This window comes from Onychomys torridus, unplaced genomic scaffold (assembly GCF_903995425.1).
Source record: "Onychomys torridus unplaced genomic scaffold, mOncTor1.1, whole genome shotgun sequence".
In the NCBI taxonomy this organism is placed as follows: Eukaryota; Metazoa; Chordata; class Mammalia; order Rodentia; family Cricetidae; genus Onychomys; species Onychomys torridus.
In genome coordinates, this window is record NW_023411834.1 from 23,160 (window position 1) to 45,720 (window position 22,561).

At 40.0% G+C, this 22,561-nt stretch overlaps 1 protein-coding gene and 1 pseudogene across 1 annotated transcript; one reads left to right on the forward strand and one right to left on the reverse strand.

The window, feature by feature from the left end:
- Positions 1-209: 209 nt before the first annotated feature.
- LOC118575382 lies at positions 210-2,438 on the reverse strand (annotated as a pseudogene).
- Positions 2,439-13,161: 10,723 nt separating this feature from the next.
- On the forward strand, positions 13,162-15,954 carry LOC118575383 (PRAME family member 12-like). The gene is made up of 3 exons (XM_036175971.1): positions 13,162-13,448; positions 13,824-14,414; positions 15,387-15,954. The coding sequence occupies exons 1-3, from the start codon at positions 13,162-13,164 to the stop codon at positions 15,952-15,954; spliced, it is 1,446 nt and encodes a 481-aa protein (XP_036031864.1).
- Positions 15,955-22,561: the final 6,607 nt, after the last annotated feature.

Below are 22,561 nucleotides of genomic sequence, written 5' to 3' on the forward strand. Positions count from 1 at the left end.
GGACCTGTTTCAGTTAGGAGTGAGGTCTGTTTAGGACTCAATAAAAAAATTAACACACCACACTAAATGTAAAATTACACTGTTCACAGCATCTTTGGTGAAGGGTGGTTGTCTATGACTAGTAGTCATTTGGAGGGCCCGGAATTACAGGTGATAAAAATAAAGCCCACTCACACAGCAATGTGAAGTGACAGTTAGAGAGGGAGAAGTCAATAATAGACTAATGTGATGGGTATCTTAATGGACAATAGGGACAGAGCATCTTGATGCCATCATTTGACTGGACCACATTCCACATCTTGGCCAGGGTATACTCAATGCACTTGGGGGTCTGAGACAGCTTTCTCTGAGGAGTTCCAGAAGTAAATTTACCAATACTGAATATTCGGTTATCTGGGCCACATTCAGAATTGGTGATAACTTGAAGGGCTGACTTCAGAATTTCAGCATCATGCAGAAATTACTCACATTCAGCCACTCCCAAAATGATTCTGAAACCTACAGTGGATACAATAGTGCCATACTCATCCAAGACCTTCACCAACTCTTCCAATTGGAGCAGGATTTTTGGCACCACAATGAGGATGGCCATGCCATCCAAAACAGAGCACACAATGTCATTCCTTGCAGAATAGGTCTTCCACTTGCAGGCGATGGAAATAATCTGCAACAAGAGCTGCACGCAGGAAAGCTTGAGGAAGACTTCATCAGGTTCCCAATACAGCTGAGCAGGGCCATATTCTATCAAAAACTCCATTATTTCCACAATCTGCTAATAAGTGTTTGTGCATGCCTTGTATGGTCGTTGAGGATGCACAATAATACCACCCTCAGTCCTCTGAAGCCACTGCTTGACTTGTTCCAACTTAATGGTCAATTGAGCCTCAAAATACTTTCACAGAACCATTAAGGTATGTTTGCCTCTTTGGCAGGTAGCAAGGATTTTATCATCAGTCATATGTGCACCCTGGTCATCCAAATTAAAATCTCCAAAGTACTGATCAAATTCACTAGGTTCTGAAGACCATCATAATGGCCAAAGAGCTCCAAGTCAGGCTGGAATGAGAAGCAAACTGAGATAAACATTGTAGCATGGCACCATCCTGCAGCATGAGAACATTTCATTAACCACATCAGAGAGAACATTGTGGGAAGCATGCAAACCCTTTCCCTAGCATTCTGGTTGTAGGGCAGGTAACTCAAGCACGTAGATACACCAGCTGCAGCCATAGAAGGATGAGGAATTTCCAGTAATTTCTGTACTCCATCATTAGCAACAAAGTCTGTGGCAAGTTTGTAATGGAGTAGGAGAGATGCTAGGTGCTTGAGTAAGCAGGACATCATTAGTTTGTTTCAGATCAATATAAAACATCATCAATTCTCATGATTCAAGTTACATGAATATGGGAAGTAACTCCTAATACTCTTCTACAGGGGTCAGGTACTGGAGAAGAAGTCTCTGCTCAAAAGCAGGAGTCATTGGATAGAGGGTATAATTGGTTCCAGTCACCCAGGGGGACATTTCTGACCAGGTGGTATTAGACAGCTCAGCAAACAAATGATCTGGGTGAGAAGATGAGAAACCCCACCTTCTGCTGGACCCTCCTCACCTTCTCTCTGTCACCATGCTTTGTAGACTTGATCATGAATCCTGAGTCTTCCTCAGGCTTAGATGCTGAGTTCACTCCACTACTGGTCTTTTGACTTGAGTCCAGATGAAAGGAGAAGTCCATATCTCTAAAAGTTTCTTGCTCTTTATCCACAACATCTACTGCCATGTCACCATAGTCCATGTCCACAGCTTCCTCATCCAGAGGCGAAAGAGGCTCCCACGAAGTCTTCCCTGGACTAGGACACTTACTTTCCTGATGTAAAGCCATTTCCTGAAGTTGTAGGTCTCTCTGCCTACAAAGCTCTACTGCCACCAGCTATGAATTATTTTCTCTGTAGCTTGCAGCAATCTCTTCATTTTCCATAGCATCTCCTAATAGTGCTGTAGAATATGTCCTCAGTGGCTGATCAGCCTCTTGGGACAGTTTGAAATGCGTTTAAACAATCCCTTCTTTTTCTTGAAAGACAACTGCAGCTTCTAGACCTGGCTTGATGTCCAGTAGCAGTCTGCAGGCTGCGGTATTTAAAGGAGGCTCTCTCCTTGTCATCACATGCACGTTCATCAGTGCATTCATGAAATCATCATTCTTGGAGAGTAGTCTCAGCAAGTGGCCCAGAATACACTCTGGATCAGCTCGACCAGGATGTAGATCATCAAATGGGTCTGGATCTCCTTTAAGTTATTCTTCAGTTTCTTTTTCAATTAATTCTGACATCCTGGTAAGGATAGGTACCATATCCTGCCCACTACCATGGTCCTCTTCCCACTGCTCCAGCAGAGCAGTGAGCTCAGCTTTGGAGTCCACATGTACCACTACTGTAGTCATGGCTTGTCCCAGCTTAAGAGCCAAGGAGCATTCACAATGCCTGGACTGGTCCACATCTGCTTTCAGCAAGTCCAGGGATCATAGTTGCAGATTGTAGACAGCAGCTGATATTTAGATATGTCTTTCAGCCAAAAGGGAATCTGCTGAGATAAACAGAGACTTTATTGTAGATGAATTTCTAAAGAGTCTTATTAAAGAAGAAACACTGAGCCAAATACAGAGGTGAAAGCAGAGAGATCAGAGCAATAGCCACCAACTAACCTTACCTCATCATGTCAATGTAGCTTCCCAAGTGAGCCTCATCCTGTGTAACGTGAAATATTAACATAATAAAATATTACGTTTCAGCATAAATAAAATATCACCACACTTAACAACTTGCATTTACATCCTAAATCATTTTCTGAGCCTCCATGATATTGGGGCATTGGAAAGCTGCCAAGTCCACAAGTGCAGAGTCTTTCCAGGAGGTCCCTGTAGTGGCTTGCTAAATTTCTCAGCTTGGAAGATCACTCCAATAGTCTGAGAACTGAAGACAGCCTCAGAGGCATGGAATATCTCAAAGTATGTGCCTCCTCATGTGGCCCCTCAGGCCAGGAGTTCCTGAGCAAAGGTCCACCTTTAGAATTAGGCTGTGTGGTCTAAATATTGCTGGGCTGTCCAGAAAATGGTAATCCCACCAATCAAGCATAAGACCACTACCACAATTTCAAGCTATATTGAAGCAGCTTTAATTAAATACTGGTCAGGTGGATGGCCTCGGCTCAGATCCATACCCAGGTTTCCAGGAAATGACCTGGAATATTTTCTTATCCCTTTAGAATCTGAGCTATAGGTATAGAAGAATATGGCTCCACCTTTGCCACCCCTTTAACAGTAAGTTAGATCAAAAATGTATATGTGGGCACAATGTTCATGATTACAAGGCTTGTAACTGCTGAACTTGCAAGATGGGTCCTTGAGAGCCACCATCTGCACTCTGCTGGAGTGGTCATCTGACACTTTTTGAGAACAAAAGAAATTAGAAATAGAAGGGCACATCTTTCCTTTTCTCAGAACAGTTTGACTGGAGAAGCACTTAGAGGTAATTAAGAGGTAAATACATTTCAAAAAGCTTAGTCTACAGTGATTGGTTCTAAAATCCTTAGATCTAAGTTTGAGACAAATGTTTAGCCATTGTGAAATGTTGTACTATAGTCTAATGAATCACATGGAGCTTTGTTGGTATATTCAGTCTTTTTTTTCTTTTTTTAACATTCCCCCATACTCTTATTTTTTGAGACAGGGTTCTCTGTGTAATTTTGGTGCCTGTCCTAGATCTTGCTCTGTAGACCAAGCTAGCCTTGAACTCACTGAGATCTGCCTGGCTCTGCCTTCCAAGTGCTGGGATTATAGGTTTGTGCCACCCCTGCCAGGTTTTTCCTTTATTTTATATACAGACCAGTTTCCTCCCTTCTCCCTGCCACTTCCATTCATTCCCCATCTCTTCTACCAGGCTTCCCTATCCATCCACTCCTCCTGTCTCCCTTAATGAAGAACAGTCCTCCCAAGTGCTTCATCATATCATGGCACATCAAGTTGAGGTCATGTAAACTGAAACTTAAATGTTCTTATTCAATAAAAAACTTGGATCCTGACATTGCAAAGGATTCTCAAAGGTTAGAGGATCAGAACAATCCATAGCTAAAACAAAACAAAACAAAATAAAAAACAAAAACAAACAAACAAACAAAAAACTACACAGAGAAACCCTGTCTCAAAAAACAAAACAAAACAAAAAACAAACAAAAACAACAAATAATAAATAAATAAAAACGAAGAAGCCATGTATAGGAATTAATAAACAGTCTTAAAAACAAAACAAAACAAAACAAAAAACAGAGCCAAGTACAGAGGTGTAAGCATAGAGATCTGAGCAATAGCTGCCAACTAACCTTAGCTCACCAAGTCATTGAAGCTTCCCAAGTGTGCCTCTTCTTGTCTAACTTTGTGCCTTTATTGCCTTGCTCTTCTGCCTTCTCACTGGCTCTCGCCCAGCCACATCACTGCCCTTCACTGCCTGTCTAGACAGAACGCCGGGTCTCTATATTTGGTACTGGAATTAAAGGCCTGTGTCCTTGAACACACAGTGACTCTGCCTGACATGTGCTCAGATTAAGGGGATGTGCTATCACTGCCATCTGTTTATGGCTGGCTATGACCTCTGATCTCCAGGTAAACATTGTTTATTAACATACAATAAAATATCACAGAACCAGATATTGGGTGAACAACTGAGAGATTGGAGGAATAGCACAAGCTGCAGATAACCTCGCCTAGACATGCCTCATTGCATCCTGTTTCCAAGAATCTTCATACTCTAAAAGCTTCTGAGTCCTCACCCGAATGGATCTGAGCTGAACAGCTTCTAAAAAGTCTAAAAGCTTAATAGCCCCTAGTTCCTGGTCCTAATCCTTTTATATACCTTTCTGCTTCCTGACATCACTCCCTGGGATTAAAGGTATGTGTCTGGCTGTTCCCAGTGTGGCCATAGATTCTGCCTGCAAAGTGATAGGATTAGGTGTGTGTGTCACCATTTTCTGACCTCTGTCTAATCTAGTGGGTTTTCTGTTCTCTGACCCCCAGATGAGTTTTATTAGGGTCCACAATTTATTGGGGATATGAAGGCAATACAGATTCCAACTTAGGGTAGGACCACCTGCTGTCTCAGTTCCAGAAAGGACCTCAGGAATGTGCCATGATAGCTCAGAACATATACAGAACAGTATATTCCTACAGACACTCTGTCTGCAGGTTATGGCCCTTGAAGGTATCTAGATAATCCTGATGAGCAGTCCAGATAATCCTGTTCAGCAAGTTGTGGTTCCCTACCAAAAAGTCTAATCTAATGTTTTCAAAAGTGGCTTCTTGCTGAAAGTCTATGCCAACAGTTTCAAAAAACGCCTTTCCTCATCCCCTTTCTATGCAATTCCAAATTGCCAATTCCCAGCTTGAGGTTTTTCACTATAAAAATGGTCTGCACCAGGGCTTGTGGCAACCTCCACATTTCCCTCCATCTTCCTTGCATTGGCCCAGGTGAACCTGACAATAAAAGGACCCTTATATGCTTGCATGGGAAACCAGCTCCTTGGAGGTCTCTGGGATTTTCAGGACACAGGTACAACAGGGACACAATACATAACCACAAATCCCAGAGAGGAATTCCCTTGGCCTCTGCTAGGAAGCCTTCTCACCTAACATTTTTGTTCCATCTAAGCTCTGATCAGACTGCTTTTCAGCCATTGGAAGATGACCTAGAGGCACCCTCTTCAGACACATGGTTGACATTTTCTTTGCTGTTTTTGGAGCTGAATGTGGGAGGTGTTTTTATCTTCCTTCCCATGATCCTTCACAATCTATCAGTATGATCAGTGACAGTTGATGGAAGGACTGCTGCTGAGTCTGTCTGTCCCCTCCTACATTCCAATCCCTTGTGTCCCCTTGTATCTGAAGACAGCTGACATTTTCATCAGGCTCTGGTTTTCGGTCTCTATCATGGATGCATTTTCAAGTTAAACTATGTTGTATCTGCCTCATGTATGAAGTTCTGGGTCACCTTATCCTATTTTACAACTCTACCTGGCACTTATGCTCCTTCAGACTCTTGGAGACTTTTTGGCCTGCAAAGGTCAAAGACTAGAGATACAGTGTGCGGGTGGGTGAGACCCTTCAGATACAATTCTAGGTGCTTTCATGGAAGTTCATGTTCTGACATCCTAAGATGAATTTGATAGGCCATGTGTAACTTGCACAAGTTTGCACCCTTGGCAGCTGTGATTAAGTAGCCACATATGCCTTCCATGGAAAAGCCACTGTAGCCAATCTTCTGTGCACTCCTGACTTGACTGCTGTCTTGCTAGGGTTAGGTTACTATTGCTGTGTTGAAACACCATGACCAAAAACAGTTGGGGTATGGACGGGTTTTTTTAGCTCATGCTTCCACATGACTATTGGTCATGAAAAGAAGACTGGAACCCAAATAAGGCAGGGGCCTGAGAGACTACCTGGAGGGGTGTTGCTTACTGGACTGCTTCACCTGGGAAGCTGAATCTTTCTGAAAGAATGCAGGACCACCTTCCCAGGGACTTCACCACCCACAATAGGCTGAACTCCTTCCCCTACCAATCACCAATTAAGAAAATGTCAATAGGCTTGCCTGCACTCAGATCTTATGGATACAATCTTCTCAGCTGAGGTGTCCTTCTGATTCTAGCTTGTGTCAAGTTGACATAAACTAGCACCACTCACTCCTTGTCGACCTAACACACTTCCCTTTAAGCCACAATCTTTTCTTGTTTATATTAATGCGTGGTCTTGGGGATGTACATCACAATATAAAACATTTTAAAACTTAAATGAGTTTTACAAGTTCAAACATATTAAAAGTTTTAATCTCCTAAAACTCAGTCTCTCAACTATGAGCTTCTATAAAATAAAAAACTCAATATTTCTAAAGAGAAAGAACCAGGGGCACAGTCACAATCTGACCAAACCCAAACCCAACCCCAACAGTCTGAGTCGCCCAATGTCCAATATCTGGGATCCACTTGGTGAACCTCTAGGCTCCTGCAAGGGCTTTGGGGTCATGTTTTTTGGCTCTACCCTCTGCAGCACACAGCTTATCTAAGCTTGACAAGGCTCCACTCCATCACTTCTGCTCTTTCTTTTGGTCACATTTTGGTCCTGGGATCTCCAAAATGCTGGCGATTCTCTTTCAACTGGGCAGCACTTTCACCAGTACCCTCTCCTGGGATCTCTTCATGGTGCCTAGGCCTGTACTTCACTCCATAAGTCCTCTAATCATGAGGTGAACCTGCTACTAACAAGGTTGTATCTTCTCTAATGGCTTATCCTTGCCTCTTACTTATACTGACAAATATCCACTCAAAAAAAAAATTGACTTTTTCCTCCTAGCATGATTCAATTGTAAATAGCTTCTTGGTTAGGGGTAGATTTAACAAATTTTCATAAAGGATACAATGAAACTGCAAGATAAAAGAAAGCAATGAATAAATGAATAAAGGAAAGAATGAATAAATAAGGAAACGAATTCCAACTTAATGAGAGACAATCTTTGGGATCTTGTACAAGTGATTTGGTTTTTATAAGGAGCAGTGTACAACAGGCTCTTATGTACCCAGTAGTAAACAATCTCCAATTCTTTTTAAGTAATTCAAGTCTCAATTCTAATCACAGCAACTTAGTCAAGTCCCCCACACATGTAAATCTTCCTTGTAATTATCCATGTGGTGACATGAAAATAATTGTCATCTGCATGCTGTGTGATGACAGAATTACATGTGCTGGGCTTAACGGCTGAGTCTGTCCTGTGTTGAGATGAGACTCTGGGCCCTGAGTTATAGGTTTATTTTTCCCAGGTCTCCTTATCTACTACAGGAGTGATTTCCAGCTCAACTCTAGATCCATAATACCATCTATATAGTGGGTTGAGAAAACTTTTAAATGATTTTCCACCAATCACATGTCAGTGCAAAGGTGTCCCCATCACCAGAGCAAATCCAATGAAGCAATTAGGAGTAATTAGGAAGAAAACATCACTGTGAGCCTCCAGTGTTACAAGGGATGCAGAAGGCACAAAGGGCCAATACTAAGACAATGAAGTTGGTTGCATGACCTTGATGAACATATAATGCAATGGACCATATCCCCATAGCAACTACTGATGTTAAACTGAACATCTTTGACCTGTGTATACAAACCAAAGATTGTTTTCTTGCTGTTATTGATAATCAAGAAGAGTATAGATGCCCTGAACATGGACAGAGTATGCAGGTTCTATGAAGTAGGCAGGCAGCATCTGGCAGAGGAAGAAGGTGAAGAGGAGTATTCGGAAGAGGAAGAACAGGAGGAAGACAAGAAGTATGAAGATGATGATGATGATGAAGATGATGATGATGATGGTGATGACACTGATGATGTAGAGGAACTTGACACTGACCAGTGGCTGGAGGCAGAACAAGAGGATGCTAACAACAGTGAGATAACAGCAGAAGGGGGAGACAATGACTTCTCTCCCTCTGATGAGGAGCTTGCAAGCCTTCCAGAGGAGGAAGAGGAGGGGGAAGATGAAGACTCTGATGCAGAGGAGGAAGTGGAAGTGATCTTGGTAGAGGACAGCTCAGACAACTCTTTCTTGGAAGATGACATCATCTTATCTCTGAGTGAGTGACTTGCCTGTCCCCACTTGGAAGAGACTCTTGGTAGGAGAGAAAAACTGAGTGAATGGATTCAGAAATTCTGCCATTTGCTGTCCCCTGGGCTGTCTGTTAAGGAACTTTATGTCCTGCATTTGAGGACTGTGATTTGGAGTCTCCCTGGAATCTGAGGGCTTTTCTGAAAACAATAACAACCACAAAAAATAAATAAATAAGAAAGACTCCAGGGACTACTTCCTATTTTGCCTCCCCTCCTCCTAGGATGAACATAGCTTTCCTCAAGGCAACAAACAAACATATCTCTGGGTATTTCACAATGTATTTTCTTTGTATACTGTTCTTTACTTAAAGAACAAGAAATGGTTTTAAATAAAACGTTAAATAGAAAAAAAAAAGCAAGAAGCATGACAAGGTTCCCAAACTTCCTGTACAGATGGTTGTGAGCCACCATGTGTTTCCTGGGAATTGAACTCAGGATCTCTGGAAGAACAGCCAGTGCTCTTAAATGCTGAGCCATCTCTCCAGCCCTACAAACTTCTTTTTGATAATGGGACGATGTTACCCAAGGAATTGCTAAAAATCTCCTTTCTCATTTGGCTTTAAAAGTCCCCAGACACCTGGAATACTTTCCTCTGCAGGAGGGCACCCCAGAAACCAAGATTCCAAACCAGCAGATGCAACTAACAAGAGGAATTTATTTAGCGCTGGTGTGAGCAGACTCTCTGCCCCAGTCAGTCAGAGAGCCCCAAGCAGTGGTTACAAGCATTTTTAAAGGCAGAAGCTACAAAATTAGCATAAGATACCAGATTCCCCGGGTTTGGCCCAATTTAAAAATCATCATATATTTCAGCAATCATTTTGCTACGCGGGAAATTTTGTTAAACTCTTCTTGTAAACTGTTTGGCTCAGGGGAGATCTCTGCGTGTTCAAGGCCATCCTAGACTACAAAGTGAGTTCCAGGAAAGTCACAAAGCAAAACAGAGAAACCCTGTCTCAAAAAACAAACCAAACGAACAAAAACAGACTAAGTATTAAAATTTAAGATGAAGTTTAATTTAGTTGTAGCATTAAGATTTTTATTTTAATTTAGTTTTGTTTGCTTTGACACTCTCAAAAGAAATATTTTTATGGAATAATATGGGAAATTAAATTAATGAACTTAATTAATTGAAAGGGTTCCAGAAAAATAGCTCAATGGTCATTTTAACTTTATAAAAGTGATGCCAGCATCACAATATCACACACACACACACACACACACACACACACACACACACACACTGTGTCACTAAAATACACACACATACTAAAAAACACGCAAATAAACACAGTCTCACTGAGATACACATACTAAAGTACAGGCAAATATATATACTCATTGATTACATTTACTCCAACACCTAGACACACACAGAACAACTGAAATTTGCTACAAATAGACACTAAACAATGCACATAGAAAAAACAAACATTCAAGTACACATAAACTGTGTAACTCGAACCAATTAATCCATTATCTCTTCTATTTCTCCTTAGGTTTCTATTTTTGATTACAAGTGAGAGGCTTTGATTCAATCAAAATACACTAAGGAAAATTAATCACAAAGGGGATTAATTTGATAGACACTCAATCTCCCAATCAGAAGGAAGCATACTCTTGGGAGGTGGGGCAACATAGAGTGGGTATCAGGCAAAGGGAGTATAAAAGGGCCAGAGGATCCTTAGAAAGCTCTCACAGTCCTAGAGTCTGGAGTCACTCACAGACTGGTCCTGTTGGGAACTGGAACTGTCACCAGTGTCAAGGTAAGTCACACCTCTCCATCAAGAGAACTTGTGCATGCTGAGGAGTTCTTACTAGGAATTCAGCTACATGTCAAGATCCTACATTTAAAAGGGAAAAACAGATTTTGAGGATTGATTTGGTTTCATTGTGTTATGTTTTGATTTGTGAGGTGTTGCTTGGTGTGGTGTGGTTTTAATAAAATGCCTATTAGACTGGAATTTACTTGTTAGTACTTCCATACCTTTGAAGTATTTTGGAGGCAGATATCAGATAGGCATGAATAGCCTTGAATTTCAGCTCCTTCTTGGTCTATATAGCATCCTAGATGCAGCCTGGATTTCAAGTTAGGATGTATATTTTAATCCTTTGTCGTCTCTTAAATTATGTTTCAGAGTTTAAGTTTTACAGTTGTTTGAATTGATATTTTCTCTTAACTGTGATTTATAAATATTCTTGAATTCACTAATAGTTTCTACAACACAAGATGCAAGTGTCACCTGATCGGGGAGCTGAGAATTAAAAAGCGGGTTGTGTTAGCCTTGACTATTTGATATGACATTGTCTGAGAGACAAACTTAAAAACAAAACCAAAAAGGATTCTGGTTACACACACTAGCCTGACCTAGTGGGTATAATTAAGGTCAACAAAACAGAAGATACCAGATCATAGGTGTGCGGGTTAATGTCAAGTTCTTCTATTAGATTCCATTGGTCCACATGTCGGTTTTTATGCCAGTAACTAACTGTTTTTTTTTATTATTATTACAGTAGCTCTAATGTAGAGCTTGAGATTAGGGATGGTGATGCCTCCAGAGGTTGTTTTATTGTACTGGATTCTTTTGGCTGTCCTGGGTTTTTTTGGTTTTCCATTTGAAGTAGAGTATTATTCTTTCCAGATCTGTGAAGAATTTTATTTGTAGTTTGATGGGGATTGCGTGGAATCTGTAGAATGCAAATGTCCATTTTTATTAGGTTAATCCTGCATATCCATGAGCATGGGAGATCTTTCCATTTCCTGATATCTCCTTCAATTTCTTTTTTCAGTGACTTAAAGTTCTTGTCATATAGGTCCTTCACATGCTTAGTTAGAGTAACCCCAAGGTATTTTATATTGTTTGTGGCTATTGTAAAGGTGATGTATCTCTGATTTCCTTTTCACTCTGTTTGACTATTGTATATAGGAGGGCTACTGATTTTTTTTTCAGTTCATCTTATATCCTGCTATGTTCCTGAAGATGTTTATAAGTTATATCAGTTCCTTGGTTGAATTTTTCGGGTCACTCATGTATACTATCATGTTATCTGGAAATAGGGAAAGTGTTACTTCTTCCTTTCCAATTTGTATCCCCTTAATCTCCTTATGTTGTCTTTTTGCTCTGGCTAGAATTTCAAGTGGTATATTGAATAAGTATGTGGAGAGGTGATAGCCTCGCCTTTCTTATTTATCCAAGTTCAGAGTTAGCATAGTTAATATTGTTTAGTGGGTACTCATGACTCTTTAAAAAGAACAGAAAAGGAAACAACCAATCATGAGTGCCAAAATTAATCAGCGGGTTTAGTGTTCTGTATGTGTCTTGAGTAGTCTAGATAGTCTAGACAGCCAATCTATCAGGTCAGATGCTGCCCTACCAAAAGTCAATTAATTAATAGCTAATAAAGACACTTAATGATTAAATGAAAAATATACAGTGAGTTGGATGATAGTTTTATCATGATAAGAGTGAAGCCTGGAGCGAAATTTCAAACAAAACAAACACAATAAATACAAAAGTATAAGAACACACACACTAAAATATAGAGATTCACAGTAAAGTGTACATACACATGCTAATGTACACACTCTAAAACAGTCAAGATAAAAAATAAGTTTACTAAAATATACACATTAAAACACATAGAGTTTTAAATAAACATAGAACTTAAACATACACGCTGAAACAGGTCATATGTAATATTATATAATGGGAAAAAATTTGTACAAAACACAACACACACATACATGCTTGTAAACACACCTGCAAAAATAATTCAATCAATCACCACATTAAAGGCTCCTCAAATTCTGCCTGCTTTGAGTATTTTTGTTTTCACATAAGGAACTATGGATCAGTCAATATACACTAAGAAGATAAAATCATAAAGCAGATTGAGCAGATGTACAATCAATCTCCCGATCAGATAGAAGTATCTCAATGAGATGTAGGGTCACAGTGGGACGTGGTGAGGAGAAAGGATCATAAAAGTCCAAGATGTCAGATACTTGTGAGAATCTCTGCATTCTTTGCCATGCAGATTGAATGTAGATCAGGGTTGGTTTGTACATGTGATATACAACGCTCTTTTCTTAATGGATTTTAAAGGTGATCAGTATCTATTGGGCATTACAAGAGTCTGGTAGGATTGCATGCTTGTGAATAGTTTTTCCAAAGGGAAAATTTGAATTCTCCAAATGAGAATCACAGGAGAATAGCTTGGTACCTGGAGGGACAATGGTTAAGTTGTACCTGAGTCAGTTCTGATGAGGTAACCCATATTATGCTGGTGATGAGGGTTTGAGATGACCAGGTATTACAAGAAGACACACTGAGTTCTTGACTATTGCTAGATCAGGGATTCTGGCCTGAGTTTGTTTCTCTGAGAGGTGCAACTTAAGGAATTCTAGACATGGCATGGAATCTGACTCCTGAATGTTTTACCAGGTACTTTTGTCTGAAGATCCATCACAATGAGCTATCAGGCACCACCTACACTCCTGGAACTAGCAATGAAGAATCTGCTTAGCAATGAGGCTTTGGCCATCTCAGTTCTGCAGCAGCTCCCCACAGAGTTCTTCCCATCCCTGTTCAAGGAGGCCTTCAAGTGCAGATATATGAAGATACTGACAGCAATGGTGGCAGTATGGCCCTTTGCCTGCCTCCCTGTTGGATCAATGATGAAGGTCTCTGATGTGATGATATTGCAAGCTATACTAAGTGGTGTAGACATCATGTTGACAGACAAGGCTCACTTCAGGTATGGCCAAAGGAAAATACAATGGGGGTCACTGTGTTACTGGTATAGAAACAGTGGAGTCAAGTAGAATTGGGTCAGTGGTGGTTTGGAGGCTTCTGAGGTTCTCCAATTTAATGTTGGTAGAAGCAGAAGACTCTATTTATATTTTAAGTAAGAATATAGTCTCCATACAAAAGTACAGGGTACCTCAGTACAGATGGAGCCCCAGTAGTAACATGAATAGAAATCAATAGTAACTGAGTGGAGAGAAGCTGGAGAAGCATCCAGATGTTGTTCAGGCTGACAGGTGTTGCTAACATCAGAGAAGTGAAATGAAAGCTAGCTTCATATTGGTTCTCTTCTTTGCTTGTAACACTTCATTATTTCTCCTCCCAGAAGATCGAAGCTTCGAGTGCTGGAACTGAGAAATGTGCACAATGTCTTCTGGGATGTATGGCCTGGAGTAGAAGGTTTAGACTGCTGTAAAGGGACCCTGAGTCAGAAGCACACAGCGAATGGCCATTTTAGATATGCCGTGAGGCGGCTCCTGAAGGTGGTCACTGATTTTGACCTAAGATCCGACCTGGATGAAGAGCAGGCATACTTGTTGCACTGGGCCCAGAAGCGAAAAGGTTCTGTGAGGCTGTGCTGTATGAAGATGTCAATCTGTGTGACTCCTTTAGACATTATCATCACGGTCTTGAAAACTTTCCAGCCAGAATACATTGAGGAACTGGAACTATCCACAAACTGGTCTCTGGTCACACTGAGTCATTTTGCACCTTTCTTTGGACAGATGAGAAATTTGAGAAGATTCCATCTAGCACGCATTTACATGAACACCAACAAAGCTGTAAATACCTTGGCAAACAAGGAGGAGAAGTGTGCTGCCAGGTTCATTTCTCAGATCGCCAAACTCAACTGTCTGCAGCATCTCTCCATGAATGGTGTCTACTTTTCCAGTGGGCACATGAAACAATTGTTCAGGTAAGAAAGCATAAAGACCTATGCTTCATACCACAGCAACCTTTCCTCTAGTATAATTGAGGTCAGTGACCACCTGAGATCAGTGTGTCACTGTGAATTTCAGAATGATGGCCTCATTACAACATCTGTGCATATTCTTGATTCCAAGTTAACTTGTCAAAACCTCAGTTACTTCAATGACCATTTATCAACAGGGTCAAGAGCTATTGTTAGAAAATTTAAGAGAAAATTTTTTTTAGTACATGTACTTGTGGGTCAGATGTAGACTCTGTGTGTGTTGAGTATACTTCCTTTTAGTCCTGCTAACACTGATGGCAAGGAAAGAGGAATGAGCATAGGGTCCTAAGGTGAGGAAGAGTCATGCCTGTATATGTGTCATGGGGATCTCTGTCCTTATAGCTTTGGGAAAGTAACCTAGCCAAAGATTTTAGGTGCAACCACTGTCCATTTATGTCTCCCCATGGATGAAATGATACTTTGAGGATAGTTTTGGGCTCAGTAGATAGGAAAATGGAGGCAATGGGCTGCTGATCATTTTCATGGATTGATGCACTGAGATCATGGACATAGGATATTTTGAGGTGGTAGGACTCCATTGAATTCTGCATTGCACATGCCAAGAGGTCACTAGAAACATTTGTGAATAGACTTCCTTGGTTGTGTCCTTACCAGATTTGTCAATCCTAAAGACTTTTTCTTGTAATTGGGGACTAATTTTGGAAGTCACAATCTACTGTGATGGGGCCATTCCTGGGCTAGTTGTCCTGTGTTCTCTAAGAAGGCAGGGTTAGCAGCATATGGAGAGCCAACTCATAAGCATCATTTCTGCATGGCCATTCTGTATTAATCCTGCTTCCAGGCTGCTGCCAAGTTTGAATACCTTTCCTGACTTCCCTTTATGATGGATTATATTAAAATGCCTTTCCATATCATGTGACAGAACCAATCTCTTGGTTTTTTTTTTTCCCCTAGAAGCGTGAAGAGCCCTTTGGAGACTCTTTCCATCAGTCTCTGCCAGGTCTCCCAGTCAGACTTGAAACAAGTATCCCAGTGCCAGAGATTTTTCCACTTGAAGAACCTGAACCTCTTTGGTGTAGCATTATTTAACTTATGTCCATCACATCTGCTTTTTCTCGTCAAGAATGTAGGAGACACTTTGCAGAGCCTGGAGTTAGAGCACTGCAGGATGGGAGACTCTCATCTCAGAGCCCTCCTTCCAGCCCTGAGCCAATGCCTCCAGCTAACCAGGGTCAATTTATATGACAATGACTTATCCATGCCTATCCTGAGGGAACTTCTCCAAAGCATGACCAACCTAAGCAAGTTGACTGAGGAGTTCTACCCTGCTCCACTGGAATGCTATGCTGAAAGGGGTGGTATCCTAGTTGAAAAATTTGCCAGACTATGTCCTGATCTCATGGATATACTCAGATCCAAGAGACAGCCCAAGAAAGTGTCCTTTGGAACAGAATTCTGCCCTCAATGTTTTCAGCGCTGTGTCTATGACCAGAAGACCAGACTTTGTCGTTGTTTCCCATGAACAGGAGTAGGTTGCTCTTAGGTTCTGAGAAAGAAATTCGGAGCATAGGACTTCACTAAGGTGTCCAAAACATGTGGTTTCTATATACTTTGATGCCTCAGAAACAAAATAGCTTGGAACTGTGCCACAAGCTAAGACTTGATGAATATCATTGAGATCATGGAGGACAGGTGTCATGTAGAATCAGAAAGACAGAATGACACATACAAGTGTACATCTGTCAGGATGAGTCTTTCATTGACTTCCCTCTGCAAGCTAATTTTAAACTTATGTTCAGATTAGGAACCTGAAGGTTCTCATCTGCTACCCAACTCTGTCATTTACCTCAGTTTTTCATTCAAAATCAGATGGGCAACTCATTTATATTATGATCATGGAAATTGCAGTCCAAGACCTGTGGTATCAAAATGCACTGCTGTCATTTATGGCATTGTCCTCCTTTCTTTCCCTCCCAAACTTTGGTGATTTATGTGCACATTGATGCCAAACTGAACTGATTGGTGAAGACACCATCTCCAATAAAGAATGTTTTGGAGTATGGAGAGAATTACAACCAGGATAATCAGAGAGGAGGCAGTTTGTATACACCAAAGATTGCTGAGACAAAAATCCTTACTTGAGACTAACTGCACCTGAGCCTAGATATTAAATATCCAGATGTAATCTTGGCATTTATTTTGTTAAAGGAGTACCCACTCTTGTTATTTACCTCCCTCTCTTTCATTGTATCATTTATTAATAAAATAGTTGTTAAATTGTATTCTATTTCCTTGGTTATATCACAATATGCGCTAGTAGTCTTTTTCTGATTGGCTGCTGTGTTGCTTGCTGACTCACATAACTTAATAACTGGAGACAGCTCCTAAAATAAAACATACTATAGACAGAACTTACCCTGGAATTTGTTGTGACTTTAAAGTTAGTATTTCCTACAAAACCCCTTAAAATTAACACTTTCTAAAAAGAGACATTTGATAGAATTCATAAATCCATCTACACTCACATAGTTGGGCTATCACACCTAAGGTCCTACTGTGATCATGGGACATCTTGTTCTTCCAAAAGGTCTGTGAATGTTGAGCCCCAAACTCCAATAGTTTGCAGCCACTACAGGCTACACTGAATCTATCCAGCATGCACAGCACTATCCCAGATCTGACTGTGGTGATATTTATTTGTGCTGCAATGTGGTGATATTTTATTTGTGCTTTAATAAATGAAAACAGCTAGCCTAGAGAACAGAGGAAAAAGCCAGCCACCACACAGAAGACATGTAAGGTTAGCACATGACTTAAATCCAATCACTTAGCAGGCAGGATCTCTGTGTGTTCAAGGTCACACTGGGAACAGAGCCAGGTGTAGCAGCATTTGCCTTAAATTCCAAATGAAGTTAAGGATGGTGGTCTGGAGATAGGTACAGAAAGACAGGAAGTGACAAAACTGGGCAGGAAGTGGTAGTGATGAAGCTGGGTGGAGAGAGCAAAACAGATGGCAGAACAACAAGGCAATTGTGATATGGGCAGACAGGAAGTAACCGGTATTTCAGAGCTGCTGAGTTGGTGAGCTAAGGTAAGGCCCCATGACAAATTTAGTTCAGGCCTTTCCAGGCATCCTAGAAGAGACCCGCTTGTCAGAGGAATGACATCAAATGCCTGCTGGAATAAACCACGTTGCAGGAGAGAGAACTGAAACAGCTGCAGGAGAGAACAGGAAATTCAGGTGAAACCACAAAGTGAGTTGTTGGCAAACTTCTCTAAAGAGCAAAACCAAATTTAAATTATGAATAAATAACATTCTCTTTGCATGTTTGTTAGACACAAGTGTGGATGTTACAATAATGTCACTCAAATTTTGTATCCAAATTTGTCTTTTCAGGAGGTATATGTTCAGCTGTCAGGGACTGGAACCCTATCTCAATGAAACAGCATAAGATGGCTTGAATGTATAGTGCCAGAAAGACAGAGAGAAAAATTCAGTCACATGTAGCTAATGTAGCTATAAATTTATGGGGTCATGTTTTATTTTAACAATGGAATGCTAACATTAACATTTCTTCAAACTCAGGAAAAATAACAATAAACTACTACATGTTTCTGAGAGAAATATTACAAAATAATGTAAAGAGAAGTCACTGGCCATCCAGATTGTACAGGAAAAAGGCACAACAACTGCTGATTTTTCAAACACACTAAAAGCTCTAACTTTAAAATGATTAACTGATAAGCCTGTATGGGTTCAGCAATGGTCTTGAACTACAGAGAAACTGCAGGCTTTACAAAATCTGGTACAAGAGCAGTTAAATGTTCAGCTTATTGATGAAACTTTGGAAACCATATGGAAATTCTGGGTGTGGACTCAGAAATCAGATCAAGATTAGATGACATTGTAAAAAAAAGTTTATATGTGATTCCAAATACTCTTAAATGTTTTGTCATAAGTGAGTGAATAGTGGCATCTACCTGCCATTCCCGTATTTGTGATGGCCTGGTAGGAGGATTTTGAAGTTCCAATTTACCTTTAGCTATTAAATGGTAGCCTGTGATACTTGCTATCCTGTCTCATTCCAAAACTCTACTCAAAGCCACTCAAGCAAGCAAACAAAATAAGACTCAGAGAAAACATGGAAAACCCTAGAAGCCTAGGTAAATGATCTGCCTGACATCCAGGACTTTGGCCTTGCAGACATTACTAAGTCTACCATTAGGCAATCTTTAGCTATGAAATGCAACCTATGATCGCAAACACATCCCTCCTTGTACTATCCAATGATAATATTTCAGGTTTTTGGTGTGAGACTGGCTTGTTTACACATAGGATTTTAAGGGTAAATTATCATTTGTTAGATGCCAGCCAGCATGATCCAGCATGTGAGTTAGATGCAACTTTTGAACACACATCCAATTCCAACATATAAAAACAGAAATAACCTGTTCCATGTTCATTTCCATAATCTGGTATTCAAATGACTGGGGCATGCAGGCATGTTTCCAAGTATTTGCAACTCGGCTATGGCTATCTACTCTAAGAATTTAAGGGATATCTACTCTAATGAGTGAGATCTTGTCCCCAAAAACATAAATATATGAACAAATATACTAATGAATTCCAGAATGAACTTTGAAATAAATTTTTAATGGGCTTGTAGGTTTGCTCAGTGTAAAATGCTTACCTGTATTATGTATGCAACATTTGTAAAACAGAAAAAAAGCTTTACAAATGAAGGGCTGGAGAAAAGGATACATAGTTAAGAACACTGAATGTTACACCAGATGACTTGATTTCAATACTGGGATCACAGATGGAGAATCACTTCTTCTTTCATTTCCCATCATGAAAACAAAGCATCCTTTTCAAGATTCAACAAGAACAAAACATAAAAATGATGCACAGACATACACATACATATAAGTATACACAAAAAATCATAATATATAATATAAATGCACCTTATAATAATTAATAAATGAGGCTGTCAGTGGTGGCACACTCCTTTAGTCCTAGTACTCAGGAGGCAGAGGCAATCAGATCTCTGTGAGTTAGGATTCAGCATTGTATTCAGAGCAAGTTCTAAGATAGGTTCCAAAGCTACAAAGCAAAAAACTGTCTTAGTGTATATGTATATATACATATATATAAATGAAATGAACTTGCAGGCACTTAATCATTTGATGGTGCCTATCTGTTGTGCATGAATAAATACTGCTTCAAAGTCATGTTTAGTTTAATTTTAGTGTTTTATATATATATATATATATATATATATATATATATATAATCATTAAATGTAATGTGCAGGTAACTTCATTTATCTCACTTTTGAAATTTTTTACATTTTCAATTATGTGTATATGTATGTTTGTTTTAAGAATTGTTCATAGACATGAGGTTCAGAGGCTGGAGGAGTTCAATCTCTTGTTCAGGTGGTCATGTATTACCCTATGTTCTGATAAATGAACTGAAATAACATGGGGTACTCTAAACACCTGAACCATATCTCTGGACCCTAAATATTTATGAAGGCAGGTTCTCTCTATGTAGAGAAGCCTGGCTTGGAAGTCACTTTGTAGACCAACCTGGCCCTGAACACATAGAGGTCAGTCTGCCCCTTCCTTAGAATCCTGAATTTAAAAGGCTACAGAGCTATACATGGCTAATTATTATTTCTTTGTTTCGGTGCTGTAGTTTGTTTGCTCAAAAGAAATGACAATAAAATTTCTGATTCCAGTTGTGATAAGCATGAGCTAACATTCAGTCTTAAATCCCACATTTTTTGAAACAATGTCTTACCTTGTAGCTCTGGCTATTCTGCAACTCCTTATATAGAACGGAATGTCCTCAAACTTACAAAGATCTGCCATCCTCTCTTTCCCAGATGCTTGGATAATGTGGTGTGTGTGTGTGTGTGTGTGTGTGTGTGTGTGTGTGTGTGTTTTGTCCTCATGTACTTATGCATACCAGAATAGGGAATCAGATTTCATGGTACTATAGACAATTTTAACTGTTGTGAGCCACATTGATGGTGCAGCAAATTGAATCCAGGACCTCTGGAAACGTATTCAATGAGCTTTTTTATCATTACCATTGACAATGATTTTAATTAAAATTTTCATTTATTTTACATATCAACCACAGTTTCCCCTCCCTTTCCTGTCATGTTTCCCCCACACATCCTGTCTTATTCCTTCACATCCAGTCTTTCTTTATTCACAAAGCAGCAGGCCTCCCATGGAAGTCAACAAAGTGTGCAATACCACACTGAGCAGCCAGTTATCTGAACTGCTCAGCCTCCCCTCTAGCTCAAAATCTGTTTGTGTTTGTGTGTTTATTTCTGTCTTTCTTTTCGTTTTTCTTTTTTTTTGAGATAGTATATCTTATGTAACAGGCATGGCCTTTTGGGAGCTCACAAAGAACTGTCTGCCACTGCCTCCAAGTGCTGACATGAAAGGTGTGCATCACCACCTTCTGCTTTGGGAGGTACATTTGTAAGGGAAAGAACTTCTGCAGTCAGGGTCAAGAAGACACTGAGAGTACTGCAGCCTAGAGTTACTGCCTGGTCCTGGGTTTATAGTCTTGACATTGTCTCTCATAACCATTGAGTAACTTCCCTCCATATGGATCTTCCAATAGATCCAGAGATATTAGAGAGAAGATGGGATAGAAGGGTTTGAAAGTCTCTTAAGTTTAATTGATTGAAGACATTTGTTTTGATTGTAAATGCAGTGCTTTGGTTTGTTTGTTTGTTTGTTTTTTTAAAGGAAGTTTTCACTATGCTGTGGTGATATTGTGTTCCCCAAAATATTATGCATCCTAATAAACGTATCTGAGTTTAGAGAACAGAACAGCTAATAGATATAGAGGCCAGAAAATGGTGGCACACATGTCATTAATCCTATCACTTGGGAGGCAGAGATGCATCCGGATTTCTGTGAGTTTAACGCCACACTGGAAACAATCAGGCATGTTGACACACACCTTAAATCCCAGAAAGTGAGCCTCTAATCTCAGGAAGTGATGGCAGAAAGCAAAAAAGGTATATAAGGCTTGAGGACCAGGAACAAGAGCTGGTTAAGCCTTTAGGCTTTCAGAAGCAGTTCAATTGAGATCCATTTGGATAAGGATTCAGAGGCTTCCAGTCTGAGGAAACAGGATCAGCTGAGGCCCTGACAAGGTGAGGTGGCTGTGGTTTGTTCTGCTTCTCGGATCTTCCAGCATTCACTCCAATTCATAGCATTAGGTTTGATTTTATTAATAAGACCTGTGAAGATTCATGGTACACTATGCAGCCCTGCTTTGCCTGGAACTCACTGTTTAGGTCAGGCTGGGCCCAAAGCGATCGAGACTTTCATGTTTCTTCCTGGAGTGTGAAAGGCACATGCCACAACCTCCAGCTGCTTGTGATACAATTTCAATTCCATCACATTTAACTTTTATTCCTTTTTTCTTTGTTTTCTGTCTAGAGAAATTGCCTTCCTTTGTGGGTTAAATATGAACAGACATACGCATTTTTACATAAATTTAACCTTCCTTTTCTAATATCTAAGTGTAAAGAACTATCAATCTAATATTTAGGTAATGTCAAATCTCAAAACATATTCAGTACCCGCTTTCCTATGTAAATGTAATGTAAAAATAAATGTAAATACCATTGCTTTAACACAGCAGAAGGTACATGCAGCTGTGAAAACAGCTAAATGTAGCCCAACAGCTCCCTTACACTCTCTCTCTCTCTCTCTCTCTCTCTCTCTCTCTCTCTCTCTCTCTCCTCTCTTTATCTCTGCTTCACCTCTGCATCAAATATTGCCTTCTGATAATATTCTTGTGCCACACATATAGGATGCCTGGGATTTATTTTGGTGTTTATCTTGATAGGATTCCCTTTGTGAAAGCCAAAACCTGAACCTGACTTGAAAAAAAAAGAGTCACTCCATTGAAATACTCACCAACACTGAGTTTTATTTATTTAATTGTTGCGGTATCATCTATCTATCTATCTATCTATCTGTCTATCTATCTATCTATCTGTCTATCTTCAATCTATCTAAATATTCATTCAGTTGTGTTTTTTGCCCTGTATGTATGCAGTTTTGGATTGATGGTTTGCTTGGTT

Coding starts and splice junctions, on each gene's coding strand:
- LOC118575383 (XM_036175971.1), top strand. CDS start 13,162: ATGAGCTATCAGGCACCACCTACACTCCTGGAACTAGCAATGAAGAAT. Junction 13,449..13,823: donor ACAGACAAGGCTCACTTCAG/GTATGGCCAAAG, acceptor TTCTCCTCCCAG/AAGATCGAAGCTTCGAGTGC. Junction 14,415..15,386: donor CACATGAAACAATTGTTCAG/GTAAGAAAGCAT, acceptor TTTTTCCCCTAG/AAGCGTGAAGAGCCCTTTGG.